Source organism: Cynoglossus semilaevis, chromosome 9 (genome assembly GCF_000523025.1).
Source record: "Cynoglossus semilaevis isolate Cse_v1.0 chromosome 9, Cse_v1.0, whole genome shotgun sequence".
Lineage (NCBI taxonomy): Eukaryota > Metazoa > Chordata > Actinopteri > Pleuronectiformes > Cynoglossidae > Cynoglossus > Cynoglossus semilaevis.
The window spans coordinates 2,548,399-2,561,188 of NC_024315.1; the positions used below are offsets into that span (position 1 = coordinate 2,548,399).

The 12,790-nt window shown below is 44.3% G+C and overlaps 1 protein-coding gene across 1 annotated transcript in view; it reads left to right on the plus strand.

The window, feature by feature from the left end:
* Positions 1-9,820, plus strand: part of mmaa (metabolism of cobalamin associated A) — a 14,976-nt gene extending 5,156 nt beyond the window's left edge. Inside the window, exons 7-8 of the mRNA XM_017034898.2 lie at positions 368-470; positions 9,302-9,820. Of these exons, the coding sequence (XP_016890387.1) occupies positions 368-451 (84 nt within the window). The 3' untranslated portion in view covers positions 452-470; positions 9,302-9,820. The remainder of the gene's footprint in view (positions 1-367; positions 471-9,301) is intronic.
* Positions 9,821-12,790: the final 2,970 nt, after the last annotated feature.

A 12,790-nucleotide genomic window follows, 5' to 3' on the forward strand; every position in this document is an offset into this window, starting at 1 on the left:
ATGGCGGAGCCCTCCCAGTGCCAGGCCCGCCCCCTCCCCACCCTCCACCCCCCTACCCGCTGCCCTCCATCCATTCTTTATTGAGGTTGCCTGGGGTGCCAGGTCACTTGGAGGTGAGGACATCAGTGGCTGCCACTCTTCTGGAGCACACACTGTACTGTAGTCCTCACCCCTTTGTGGCAAAACCCTCTCTGGCTAATCTCAGTTGTGGATAAAAAGCAGAAACGAACAAAGCTTGGTCCACTGTGTGTGTGTGTGTGTGTCACCATGAACTGGTCAACTAAAAGGTTCACTGTGGAAAAATAAACAGTATTTCAAGTATTGAAAAATATCAATAAACGCTTGTCTTTGCTCTGTGTAATTCCAGCCGCAGCCCTCTAACTGCTGGATTGGCTCCGGGGTCGCTGGTCGTTTACTCCTGGCTGTATTCAAGAGGAGGAACGCTGGCTGAATGCAGATGGATTCATTAGGTCTGAGTAACACCCTTCTCCTTCATCACACTGACACAAATGCATACCCAGTGTAACCGCTCCGGCTTTGCGCGAGAGAACAGCACGTTCTGCAGAACTGGACGCTCTGCCTCCACACGTGCACGGTCAAACGCGTACGTACACACTGAGCTCCAGTGTAAACATCGCCATGCGGTTTCACTAAGGAAGATTAACTCAGAATTCAGCTGGACGCTGTTCGGTCATTTTAGCCCAAACAGAGCTCGTCCACATGTGTTCAGCATTTCTGCTGGATGTCTCGAATGTAAGCAGAAGACAGAGACAGGCTCTTTGATGAGGCTTTTTTTTTCATGTTCAGAGAAAGGGCCCGGCTCTGACAGTTTGTCTTTGTGCCTGCAGTCTCCAGTCAGAACGCTCTTCTGGCTGAGGACAGCAGTGCCCTCAGACTGATGTCACTGCAATCAGGGAACTGGATTTATCCCTGTTCAAAAGCTCAGAGGTCTGCAGCGACCAGGCTGCTGTGCAGATGAGGACAAAATCAAGAAAATGTATTTAATTTGGACCAAGGGCTCTCAAACTTCCAGCTCTGGTACCATTTCCAACTAGTGAACCCCCAAATCTGGCCTGTGACTAGATGTTGATAATTATTTCATTTTGCTGTTAAGGTGATTTTTATTTAATTATTAAAATATAGTTAGTCATTTGAGAATGAGGAAAAAATTGTATAAGCCATTTGCACTGTAGTATTACGAGAGTATGAGACCCCTCCCATCTGTTTGTTTACCTGGTAAACAAACGTCACATTTCTTAACTCTATTTAGTTAAATTTTTTCTTTCTTCTATTTCTTCCTCTTTCTTCCTAATATTTTTCCCTTTGTTATTATAATATTCTAATATATTTCTATTTTTTCTTCATCTTTTTCTTTATCCTTTTTGTTGTTTTTGCCACGGTGCTTAAGCCAATCACAGCTTGAAACCTCAACTGAGACAAATCTCACTTTTGAGCCTCAGTTGAAATGACTTCAACCATCTGTTTACACCCACCACTGGTTGGCGCTGTGGCCCAATAATTAGGTCACGTCTTGAGGGGCCTTATTATTGGACCTGCACTTTAAATACCAATAAGAAAACCAGTCAGAGAAACAGTTTCTGTTCTAGTCAGTTCTCTCAGAGACATCAGTGTGTGTGAGTCAGACTCAGATTGGTGCAAATGCCAGGCCGTCTCTATTACAACACCATGCTGCGTTGTGTGTGTGTGTGTGTGTGTGTGTGTGTCAGCTGCGTGACGACTAGCTGCGTGCTGCTGATCCCTGTCCCTGCCATGTTTGCCCTGCTGCTCACACGCACTGAGACGGGGCACCACGCTGACGCAAACAGGCGTCCTCTTACACATCTGGTATAGAGGTACGCATGCTATCCATCCGCTGTCAGTCACCGTCACACTCTGGCTGCGTCCGTGCCCACCCAGACGCTGCGTCTCGCCTGGCTGCACCGTTCTCTCTCTCTCTCTCTCTCTCTTTTTGGAGAGAGAGATGAGAGAGCGAGGATCACATTTACACAATGTTACATGAAGCAACACTTTCACGGAGCTGGGAGAAGTCAGTGAAGCCAGGAGAGAGAGAGAGAGAGTGTGTGTGTGTGTGTCTGTAACACCTTTCTCATTATGGTCTGCTCTGATTGGTCTCTTCATAGGGAGAACCCTCACGGCGACATATCTCGTTATGTCAATGTTTGAAATGGATGTTGCTGCGTCCTCCCTGCTGTGCTGTCTCAGACTGTGGACAGTGTGGACAGTGTGGACAGGTGCTTGGTATTCACCGTGTGTCTCTTTGCATGGACTAATTCTATTTAACCCGGTGAAGTCTGCTGGACTGTACGGTCAGACTGCCCTCGCAGTCCAGTGTGTACCCACCTCTGCTTTATTAACCACCCGCTCCAGCAGTCGTGCACATTCTACTGTTTGCTATGTGTAATTTACTAGGCAGCCCGTGGGCCAGGGCTTCATCTGCAGGAGAGCGTGAACAGAGTCTTGGCGCCAGTTATAGGACTTTAGGACTGATTGGGGAACTTGATTGACCTCCAGTAATGGATTTGAGTGAATAATTATTTGTAGTTATGGTTGGAAGATGATATCAGGGAGGGGGGGGGGAGAGAGAGCAGTCCCACCACTGTGACTCACCCTGCTGCCAGAGCAGAGCACTGCCAGCACTCAATTAATGAAATCCAGCTGCTCGGACTCCACACATGTAGTGGCTGATCAAGAAAAAACACACGGGGGTCTGGGCAGCGCGGAGAAGGTTATCTTCGTCCAACCTTTCCCTTTTCGCACAACTGGCAGCCCGTGGCCCATCACAATAGTGATTATAAAATCTTCCCTGCTCCAGGTACAGGACATTAAGGTTGATAATGTCTCCATTATTTTTTAACAGCCTGTGGCGGTGCTCGGCACAGCCCACGGCAGCCATGTTAATGAGACCTCTCAAAATGGCAGGCAGCGCCTCCTCAGGACACAAAATGCAATCACTCTTAATCCGCTGCTTTAATTGCCGACTAAGCCCGCCTAAGTGAATTCAGCTGTTCCATCTCTGCAGGCGGGTGGATGCACCTCAGGACCACGACGAGAGAAAACTCACAGAGAGATAAACAGCACTTTAAAACCAGCCATGTAGAGACGATGAGTGCCGGTAAAAGTGAGGCCTCTTGTTTTTTTTGTTTTTTTTTTTGGTCTGAAGTGGTCAGTGCTGCTCTTTTCTTCCTCCGCAGCCTCCGTGCATATTTTTCTCAGCTCTGTTCACAGGCCTGTGACTGTAATATGCAGTGGGAATAACAGCCACCCTTCCTGCTACTTCTCTCAGTTTTATCTCTCGCTCTCCGTTCTTCTCAGCTTCTAATTTTTTTCCCTCTTTTTTCTCACTCTCTCTTGTTGTCCTTTTCTCAAGTCCTCTCTCGTCATTGGTCCTGCCCCCCCCCCCTCGCCCTCTGTTTTCTCCCACTCTCTCCCCCCTCTCCTTCCACATTCTCCCTTTGTGTGACCCTCATTGTCCTGATGCCAGTCTCCATTATTTCCTTGCTGCCCAGTGGCCTGGTCAAGCTGCTGCTCTGGGTGTACATGTTATGACAGGTAACATGGGGCCACACACTCTCTCTATGGTAACAAGAGCAGGTCAGTGGGTTGTCCCTGGTCAGAGCTCTGCAGTACACTCACAGGCACGTGTGTGTACACAAATTATGCGCAGTATACTGAAGTGTTGTTTTTTTTTTGGACAAAATATAGATCGTTCTAATGATGCTCGGCTCTGTGTAGACTCTGATGATACACTTGACTTATGAGATGAGGCCAGATAAATGTTAATGGCTTGTGATTTTTAGATGAAAAAAAATTTGGACGAAAAATCAAACCAAAAAATAAATAAAAATGCTGGAAAAAATAATGAAGAGTTTTCAGAGGTTTTGCCATAAGCTCCCACTTAGCTCTAGTTACATGGAACGGTTACATGGATCTGCTGAAGTTGATTTGGTGGAGCGTTAGTGGATGCCATTTGTGTGATGTTGTGATGAGGTCATGCATCATGAGGTTAGATCTGTATAATTCAGTCCGGTCAAAAACTTTTGCGAGACTTCACATGTTAGACCAGTTACAAATCTGCAGATAACGACGCTCAAAATGTTCAATAACGCTGCTGTTTTGAAGTTGATTTAATATTTAGTCAAACAATGAACATTTGAGACATTGAATATTCTGATTTCATAGACGATTATGACCCAACTGCTCTTCTATTTTTTACTTTGTTTGTTGACCTTTGAACTGTAGCTCCTGGTGATGGCTCTCCTATTTTATACTTTGTTTGTTTGTTTGTGACCTTTGAACTGTAGCTCCTGGTAATGTTGTTGACAGTGGTGTCATGTCTGTGACACATACTGTATCTGCTCGCCCACAGACTATATCTTGCCTTCTTCTACTTCGTGCTTAGAGCGGCTGAGGTATGAAAATAGCATGAAAATCAGCATGAAAATACCACCTTCCTGATCCATAGTTGACAAAATGAACAGCTTTTATTTTTAAATGATAACTGGGAGCTTTGGAAATGTTGTGTTCTATTGCCTTTAAAAAACGCTGTAACCAGTACAACTTCAGTGGCTGCTCCCGTTTAGCAGGCGGTAACAGGTAGTATTTAAGTGGTTAGTTGCCGTTAACTACAGCTAACCTCCCCTCTGTCCTGCTCCCTGTGTTAATGACCACACTCAGTTACCGGCCAGCTGGTGGTGGACGGTGTCAGCCAGCGTCAGATTCTCACATCACCTCTGAGACCATCTGCTCACGCAGGAGAAAGTCTGTTAACACATGTCGTAGCGGCAGCCTCGACTTGCTTTTCATCGGGGCACTTTATGACGCAACTTTGCCGTCACACCAGCGTTGGTGGATTGTACCGAACTGGGCCGAGTGTCCGAGCTTGTCTCCCCGTGTCACCAGCTTCTGTCGCAGCTGCCCACAAACGTGTGTAAAGTTCAGGGCCAGTAATGAGAATGCTGATCCTAAACCCGACCAAACAAGCTCCGTCCACCCTGGACAGGACGACAGCGCCCCTGGTAGTCCATCAGCTGTTTTTGTTACCGTGGCATGTTCCTGGCTCCTCGTCTGATCCAGGGCACTGCCCCACATTACCGGGCCTGTGAGGGCCAAGGGGCCGGCATGGGTTTGTCACGCCGCGTTGACATTTCAAGGAACATCGCCAGGACACCGTGGCACATTTCGTCCTCCAGGACAAGTGGTACGGGAGTAAACATGTCAACTCGGGCAGATGGGCAGGCGTCAGTGCCAACATCACTGGACCGTACTGGACCACTGGCCTGGCAACTGTCCGCCAGCCAACCAAACATAGCACTTCCTGGCAGACGGTGGAGGGACAGGTGTCTCCCTGTAGCTGCAAATTTTAAGAACATATGTGATCACGTTTGCTTTCTGTCCCTGCCTGTGTGAGACTGTAGATGTAGATCTGAGACTTTAAACCGTTGTTTCCAGACAAGGCAAAAAAAAAGGAAAAGATTTGGTCTGCTCTGTACGACTAAATCCTGTATATGGTATGAATGTGGAAAATATGGTTTTATATATTTGTAGGACGCAAGGCTGATGCAACTTGATGAAACAAAATCATTTAAAAATGTAAAAATGTCACCATGAAGTTAGAACTCAAAATTTTAATTCGATTTTTATTTTCCCCGAAATGAGTTATTCAATAATTTATTTAAAAAAAATATATAACAAAAAATGTAAAAATCGTTTTAATATTACGTTGTACATCATCCACAGTTGTCTGTGTGCGTACCTACTCAGTGGAGATAATGTATGATGATACTGCGTCCATCAGTTCAGAGTGATTGTAAAAATATGCTGCACCTTTTTGTCAGTTTTATCATACACATGGAGATGATTTGTGAGTAAATGTATACACATGTTTGGATGCGTGCACTGCCTATATTTCATGCAGTTCCATTATGTGTGTTTAAAATAGACGGGAGTTGTGTTTATGCGGAGGCGCAGGGGCCTCGATGCACCGCGCTGCTGCGAACCTGGGCCCCGGCCCGTTCAGAGGAAAGGCCATTAATCTTAGCTAAATCAAATAAATCAAGTGCACTTTAGAAAAGAGCTGTCAGTGTAATTGTTGTGATAGCCATTCTGCAGTACTCCAGGGGACGCTCTATTGAACATTGTGCCAGGGAACGCACACTCTCTGCCATCCAGAAAAATGCAAGGTCCCAGAGAGAAGAATATAGTCAGGGCTGCTGCTGTGAATGAAGATGTGAAGCCTTTACAGTCACGTCACTGACTCTGAGAGAGGGATGAGAGTGAAACTGTGCTAACAGCTGGGCTACTGTGCTACTAGACATTAATAACAGTTAGTCGACAGAATACCCGAAAATAATTAGCTAAAAGATGACAAAAAAATCCAAAGTCTGCTGCCCTCATCCTCCCATTTAACCAACAAGGGTTAAACGACTACCGCAGCACCTTGGCAACCGTTCCTGCTCTGCTGCGTTGTCGTCTAACGTGATGGTCAACTGCCAAAAGAGGCTGCTTTTAGGCTTTAAATAGGCTTTTTATTGTTGTTATTTATTTCCCTGACAACCTCCCTCGCCTCACCCAAAATCTGCCACGTTGACAGTTTAAGTCTTTAAGTTGTGAATGTTTTAAAAACTCCTCCCACGTAGCTAAGCTAATCTGATCTATTTTTGAAATTCAGTTTAGTCTGTGGCAACTTTCTGTTTGACCTAGATTTGATAAAAGCTGATATTTATGGATGAAGAACAACAATATTCAACCATAATGAAAAAAAAAGACTTCATACTGTCTTGTATGTAATGGAAAACAAAAAAGTTACAACTGCGTCTGAAGAACAGTTTGTAGTGGGATTAAATGAAAATCATAAAAATTGATAAATGACATTGGGGTTTTACTTAAAGACTGAAAATGTCATTTTAGATTTTGTACAAACACTCTTTGAGATATTGTCTGTAACATTGGATTTTTGTCTTTATGCATGACTTCACATTGCTCACTTCACTCTCTTGATATTTAAGACAAAACAGGTTCCAGAAAGTGGGAGGAAATTCACTGAGATTCTGGGGCTACATTTTTTGAGGGCTGTCACCTTTTTTTTTTTTTCTTGCTTAAAAAGCAGCTTCATCTTTTGAGTTGTGTTGCTGCCACCTAGTGGGGCTACTTTCCACGCATTTCCAAATATCTGCATCTTGAAGCTTTTTAATTATTTGCAAAAGAAAGGGACACTAACAAAGACAGAGTTGTTTGTATGGCTAATGGTTTATTTTCAAGGTCTTTCCCACTATAGTGATGATGACGATGATGATGACGATGGTGATGATGATGACAATGATAATTATTCACTTACATATCTCTAACATACCAGCAGGTGGTGCCAAACTGTGAGTCTCTCTCTCTCTCTCTGTCTGTCTGTCTCTCTGTTTAAGCGCGTGCGTGTGTGTGCATTCTTATGAGATGAAGAGGGAGCCTCCGTCACTCATCTCAGCTTCCGGTTTTGCAATCTGCAGCTCAGGGGAGAAGGACAAAGGGGTTGTAGATAAAAGACGGTTCTGTATTTAGACAAGGCCTCAGCACACAGTCTAATGATCACAAACACAGCAGTTGTTTTTGCAGATGAAAGGTTACAGTAGCAGGAGACATCACGCTGTTCCTATTTATAATAAAGATATAAATACGATAGCCACAGCTATTGTGTGGAGGATACACGATACAACAAAGGAAGAAAATAGAAAGACAGAAAGAAAAAACCTTCTCCACACCCTTGAGCAGTAAAGTAAAAGTAACAGGGAAGGTTATAAAGAATGGAGAAAAGGAAGAGAAGACATGGATGGATGCGATCTCTGCTAATTTCTTTGACCCACACCCTCCGCACAAATGAGAATAGATGGAGGGATTCCTGCCACTCTGATTGGAAGATGGATGTCTGTGCAGCTTTGGCTTTAATTGATTGAAGACAGGAATTCAGTTAGGGCTAATTGAATCATGGAAATCATTAAAAGCTCAAGTGCAGGAGATAATTAGGGGAAGCTAACCGGGTTGTAATCATCGTCAGGATACGGACTGAAAGAAGCGTCTTATCCTGCAGGATTTAAAGCTCTGTGACAGACAACAGGCAGCCGTTGTTTTGTCCAGGTGACTCAGAAGAACATGTTTATGAATAAATGACGCCGCCGTTTCGATGCACCCCTTCACTTTAACTAATTGGTCTCCAGGTCGCTCGTCTCCAGTGCTCCACTTCATTACTCCATCCAGGAGAATGAGGAGCCTGATTAGTTTGGGCTTGACCTTGACTCTGTTGAGCCGTTCCACTAATTCTCCTCCTCACTCCAAATCTCTGCAGGCCGTTGTCATTGAAAACATCCAAAGACAGAGACGAGAAATACGATTTGACTTGAGAGATTTCGTCTTCAGATAAAATCAGTAAAATGGTTTAGTCACAGCACAAAGACATGAAGCAGTGAGTGTTGCCCTTAGAAACCAGGTCACCTGTGGCTGATGTCAAAGTCATGGTAACAGTGGAGCCTCACTGGGGACGCAGGGCGGGGGAGTCGAGTCACCCTGTGTCCTCTCTGTTCCACAGGTATGGACATATTTGACTGATTCCTCTGCTGTTTTTCCTCTGATCCAGTTTCAAGCTCTGGGGTTTTACAGTTCAAGACACAAATGTTTTTTTAGTTTCTTTAACTTTAACCTATAAAAACAAGATATATGTTGAATATTTATTACCATGGCACACTGCTGTGCTAACATTTTGCTCCTTAAATTAAATGTTTTCCAGCCAAAAGCGATAAAATATTGTCAAAAAGTAGAGTCAAAAAGTTCTAAGACAAATAGAAAAGTTTTCATTTATGGAATTAGAGGATCCAGAGGAACTTGAGATGTTTATGAAAGACCATTGGTCTGGACTCCTCAGGGTGTCCTTCATGAAACTACTGTGTTTTCTTTCTTTTATTTAACACAACTTACTAGGTTTTGGCGGGGTTCCTATTTTGACCTTAGTTTTAGAAACAGATTGTTTTCTGACATAAATACTGAAAGTGTTCTGTCCTGACATGTGTAAAGTCCTGGCTGTGTATAAAATGATATGGAAAATATTGTTAAAGTGACAAACATTTGGTCCCAAACTTTATTCGTTTGTCATCCAGTTGGCGTGGCCAACCACAAGCTTTTTATTTGTGGCAGCAGCCAGCAGGGGGTGTACGATCTGCACCCCCTGCTGCTGGTCCATACTGCCCCAAGTCTACATATGCCAGGCTCAGAGACTTGTGGGTGATTTTCCCTCTTTTTCTCCCAGTTCCCCACAGAACCCCCACGGTGCCTCCTGCATCAGATAGCTGCTGACCCCCGCCGAGTGATGTCTCACCCTAGAGAGCGGGGAAATGGCTCAGCAGGGGAGTGGGCAGCCACTGATGCCTTGCCCCTGGGCTGGGTACTGAACATGTATGTAAATACACATCCCGCCATACGTGTCTGGAAACACTCTGTCGAGGGACACGAACCACCAGCTGTAGAACTGCTGTTCTCCTTGGTTGACCTCAGTTGAGAGCCGAAGGGTGCAAGGACTCTGTCCTGGAGATTGTCTTTGTATCTTCAAAGTCAAAGAGAAGCAACTGTACATGTGGCAGGGCCTCGAACCTACACTTGAACTAATTTACCGTTGCTCATTCTCCAGGTTAAAGCTCGTTATAAGCCACCAGGGTTCACGGAGTACAAGGCTCGTCCTACGGCCTTCAAATAGTGGTGAGTAGGTCTGGTGCTTTACATTGAATTTGTGTTAGGAATTTCCGATTCTGATATCAAGCGACACTGATATATGCAAATGTTTGGGTTAAAGGCTGGTCACAATGGCAATAATGAACTTTCATTACAACTTTCACTCACATCATCTGGGCAAAACCCAGGCCTCATAATTACACTAATATTGGTTCGCCGATATAATCCGACATTCCTACTTTATACTGTAGGCATTGTTGCAGTAGCCTAGTACTGGGCTGTCATTAGTTAGCAGCTGTAGTGGTAGTAGTACTACAGTAGTAGTAGTAGTAGCAGTAGCTTTGAATTTGTGTTGTTTTACTATCAGGGAGCCTAATATTTTTGTAGTTCTCTTGGTTTGTTAGACTTGTCAGCCTGTTTGATTGACTTCAAGTGACATAGTTTGTCTCTGTGGCTGAAGTCTTAAAGCAGTGTGTCAAAAATGAAGTGGTATTTTGCCGGACTCTACGTCACAGGGTCCCTCTGTTGTGGGTAGGAACAAGAACTCTCTTGGTGTCCTACTCTGTAGTTGAGAGGTGAGATACCAGAACGTACACTACAAACCCAGGTCATGTTCTTCAGCGGCCTCAACATATTAATATTACAATATATTTTTTCTTGGAGCAAATACAAAGAGAATCTGTCTTCATTTGGCACTGGTTCACCATCTTAAAATCTCCATGGATGATGGAGAGTTTGCTGAGAAAAGCGTGTATTTACAGCAGTGCAAGGAATAATAGATGGTTTAGGAAGTTGAACCACGAGGTAGGTAACGACGTACAGTACTGTATGTAGATAAAAACAGTGAGTACATGTAGTGAGAGACCAGGCAGCTGGAAGCTCCCACAGAAACACTCTTGGTCTGAGCTGCTTTACTCTTAGGGCAGGGTCACGGCGGGTCACGGTGGGATTACACTTTTGGCAAACAAGAGGGAGCTTCTCTCTCACAAGGCTGTGCACGACTCCCCCATGACTCCCTGCAGCTGCAATAAAGCCAAGGCAGCCTGAACCTACAAACAAAAAAGCTAACACGCCATCGATCGACAGTGGCCAACTTTGGTGAGGTGGTGTCGAAAGGTCGACGTTGTGCAGAAGGCTCAGTCTGGGGTCAAGGGTTATTATTGGTGTGAGAGAAAACTGCAGCGTTTGGTCTCATCGCAGAAATACCTTCGTCTCTGTCGACCACAACAGCGAGCCGTCTCTGCGGGCGTGGACTCACCGTTATCAGTCGAGAGAAGAAAAACAGCCTGAGTTTACAGTGTCGTATTATTACAATCAGGCAAATCCAAAATGAGCTTCTCTATCCCCACGATCGATAGGCGTCCCCTGCAGAGCCTGCGTGTCTCCTCACTTCCTAATCAACACTTCCACTCATTGGCGAGGTCAGCTGAGCAGGCACACTGTGCCCCGAGCCACGCTTTGAACTTAATTAAGCCGCTTTAAACACAGACGAAGAGATTCATTAATACACAGGAAGATGAGCAGCCAGATGAAACAGTCGGTTTTTAAAAGTCTGTTGAACCTTGGTTTAAAGACGAAGGCGTGCCATGATGGAGATCCTAAAAGTTCCCCCTGGATTTGATCACGTTCCTCCCAAAGTCCCTCTCTTCTTAACCCTCTTCCTCCAAACCGTGCACAGAGACAGAACGGGTGAATCATCTGATCATAATGTTAGAGAAGGAAACACAAAGAGCTGAGGAGAAGAGGAGTGAGGCTGGAGGTGTCCATGTGGCTGGAAGGCTGCCGTGTGCCACCAGGGTGCTGTGAGGCAGGGCCTGTTAAAGGAGAGCTCCACACCAAGGTGTTCTATAGCTCGGGGGCTAACGGTGATAAATGAGTCCCTTAATGTCAGCAAACACTTTATCTCTGCTTCATCTGTTTTCATTAGGCACAGCCAACCTTTGGCTGGGCGAGAACGTGCTGTAACTTTCATTACTACAACACTGAGAGAGGGAGAGAGAGGAAGAGAGAGAGAGAGAGAGAGACCTCCCATCGGTCTAATAAAAACACTAGCTAGACACCATGACAGATTCCATTCCTTATTATTATGATGGCACCCGCTCTGCTGTTGTAAATTACACTGCACCACGTCCCTCACTCTTGTCGCCGACTCTCTGCTGAATATTTGCTCTTTTCTGGATTTGGTATCGATCAGACATTTTCACATCTTCTCCTGAAATGGACTCATTAGTGACTCTCCATCACCTCCGCCGCCATCGTGCACCATATTAGATGGTAATGGAGGGATTTGTTTATTTTATTGTTCCTGCAAAAACAGCCTCACCACATGGTTCAGGGCGTCGCTCTGCTGAGGAGGATCAGTCCTGGTAGATACTGTGATACCATTGTACAAAGACAACCTGCTGATATTACTACGGCCTCTACTACTACTACATGTACAACTACTGCTGCTACTACTACTATGTATACAGTATATATATATAATTACTAATTATGTTTGTTCTAAATTTAAGCCAAAATTAAGGATTATAATCAAGAATACATGTTTTAAGGCAAATGAGTAACATTTTGATAAATTATGATAAAATAAAAATCTTATCATATCTTATGGCAACATTGTTTTTTAATCAAAATTGTTATCTTCTTTGCATTGTTCAGAATTTTTGGCACAGGCTTAATTTAATATGCCATCTTTGGTCAGATGTTGAAAAATGATGATTGACTTTTTTTAAAATTTTGTTTTGTTTAAGACCTCCAAGTGACGTCCAAGTGACGTCCAAGTGACCTCGAAGTTACGTCCAAGTGACGTCCAAGTGACCTCGAAGCTTGGAGGTCACTTGGACGTTACTTAGTCAACATCTGATCGATTGTCTTCACTTGTCCTTCAGTTGTTCTTCGTTTGTTCTTCAGTTGTTCTTCGTTTGTTCTTCAGTTGTTCTTCGTTCTTCTGTTGTTCATCATTTGTTCTTCAGTTGATCTTCACTTAGTCGAAGTTGTTCATCATTTGTTCTTCAGTTCTTCAGTTGATCTTCACTTAGTCGACATTTAGTAGTTTTGAGAAACTTTTTTT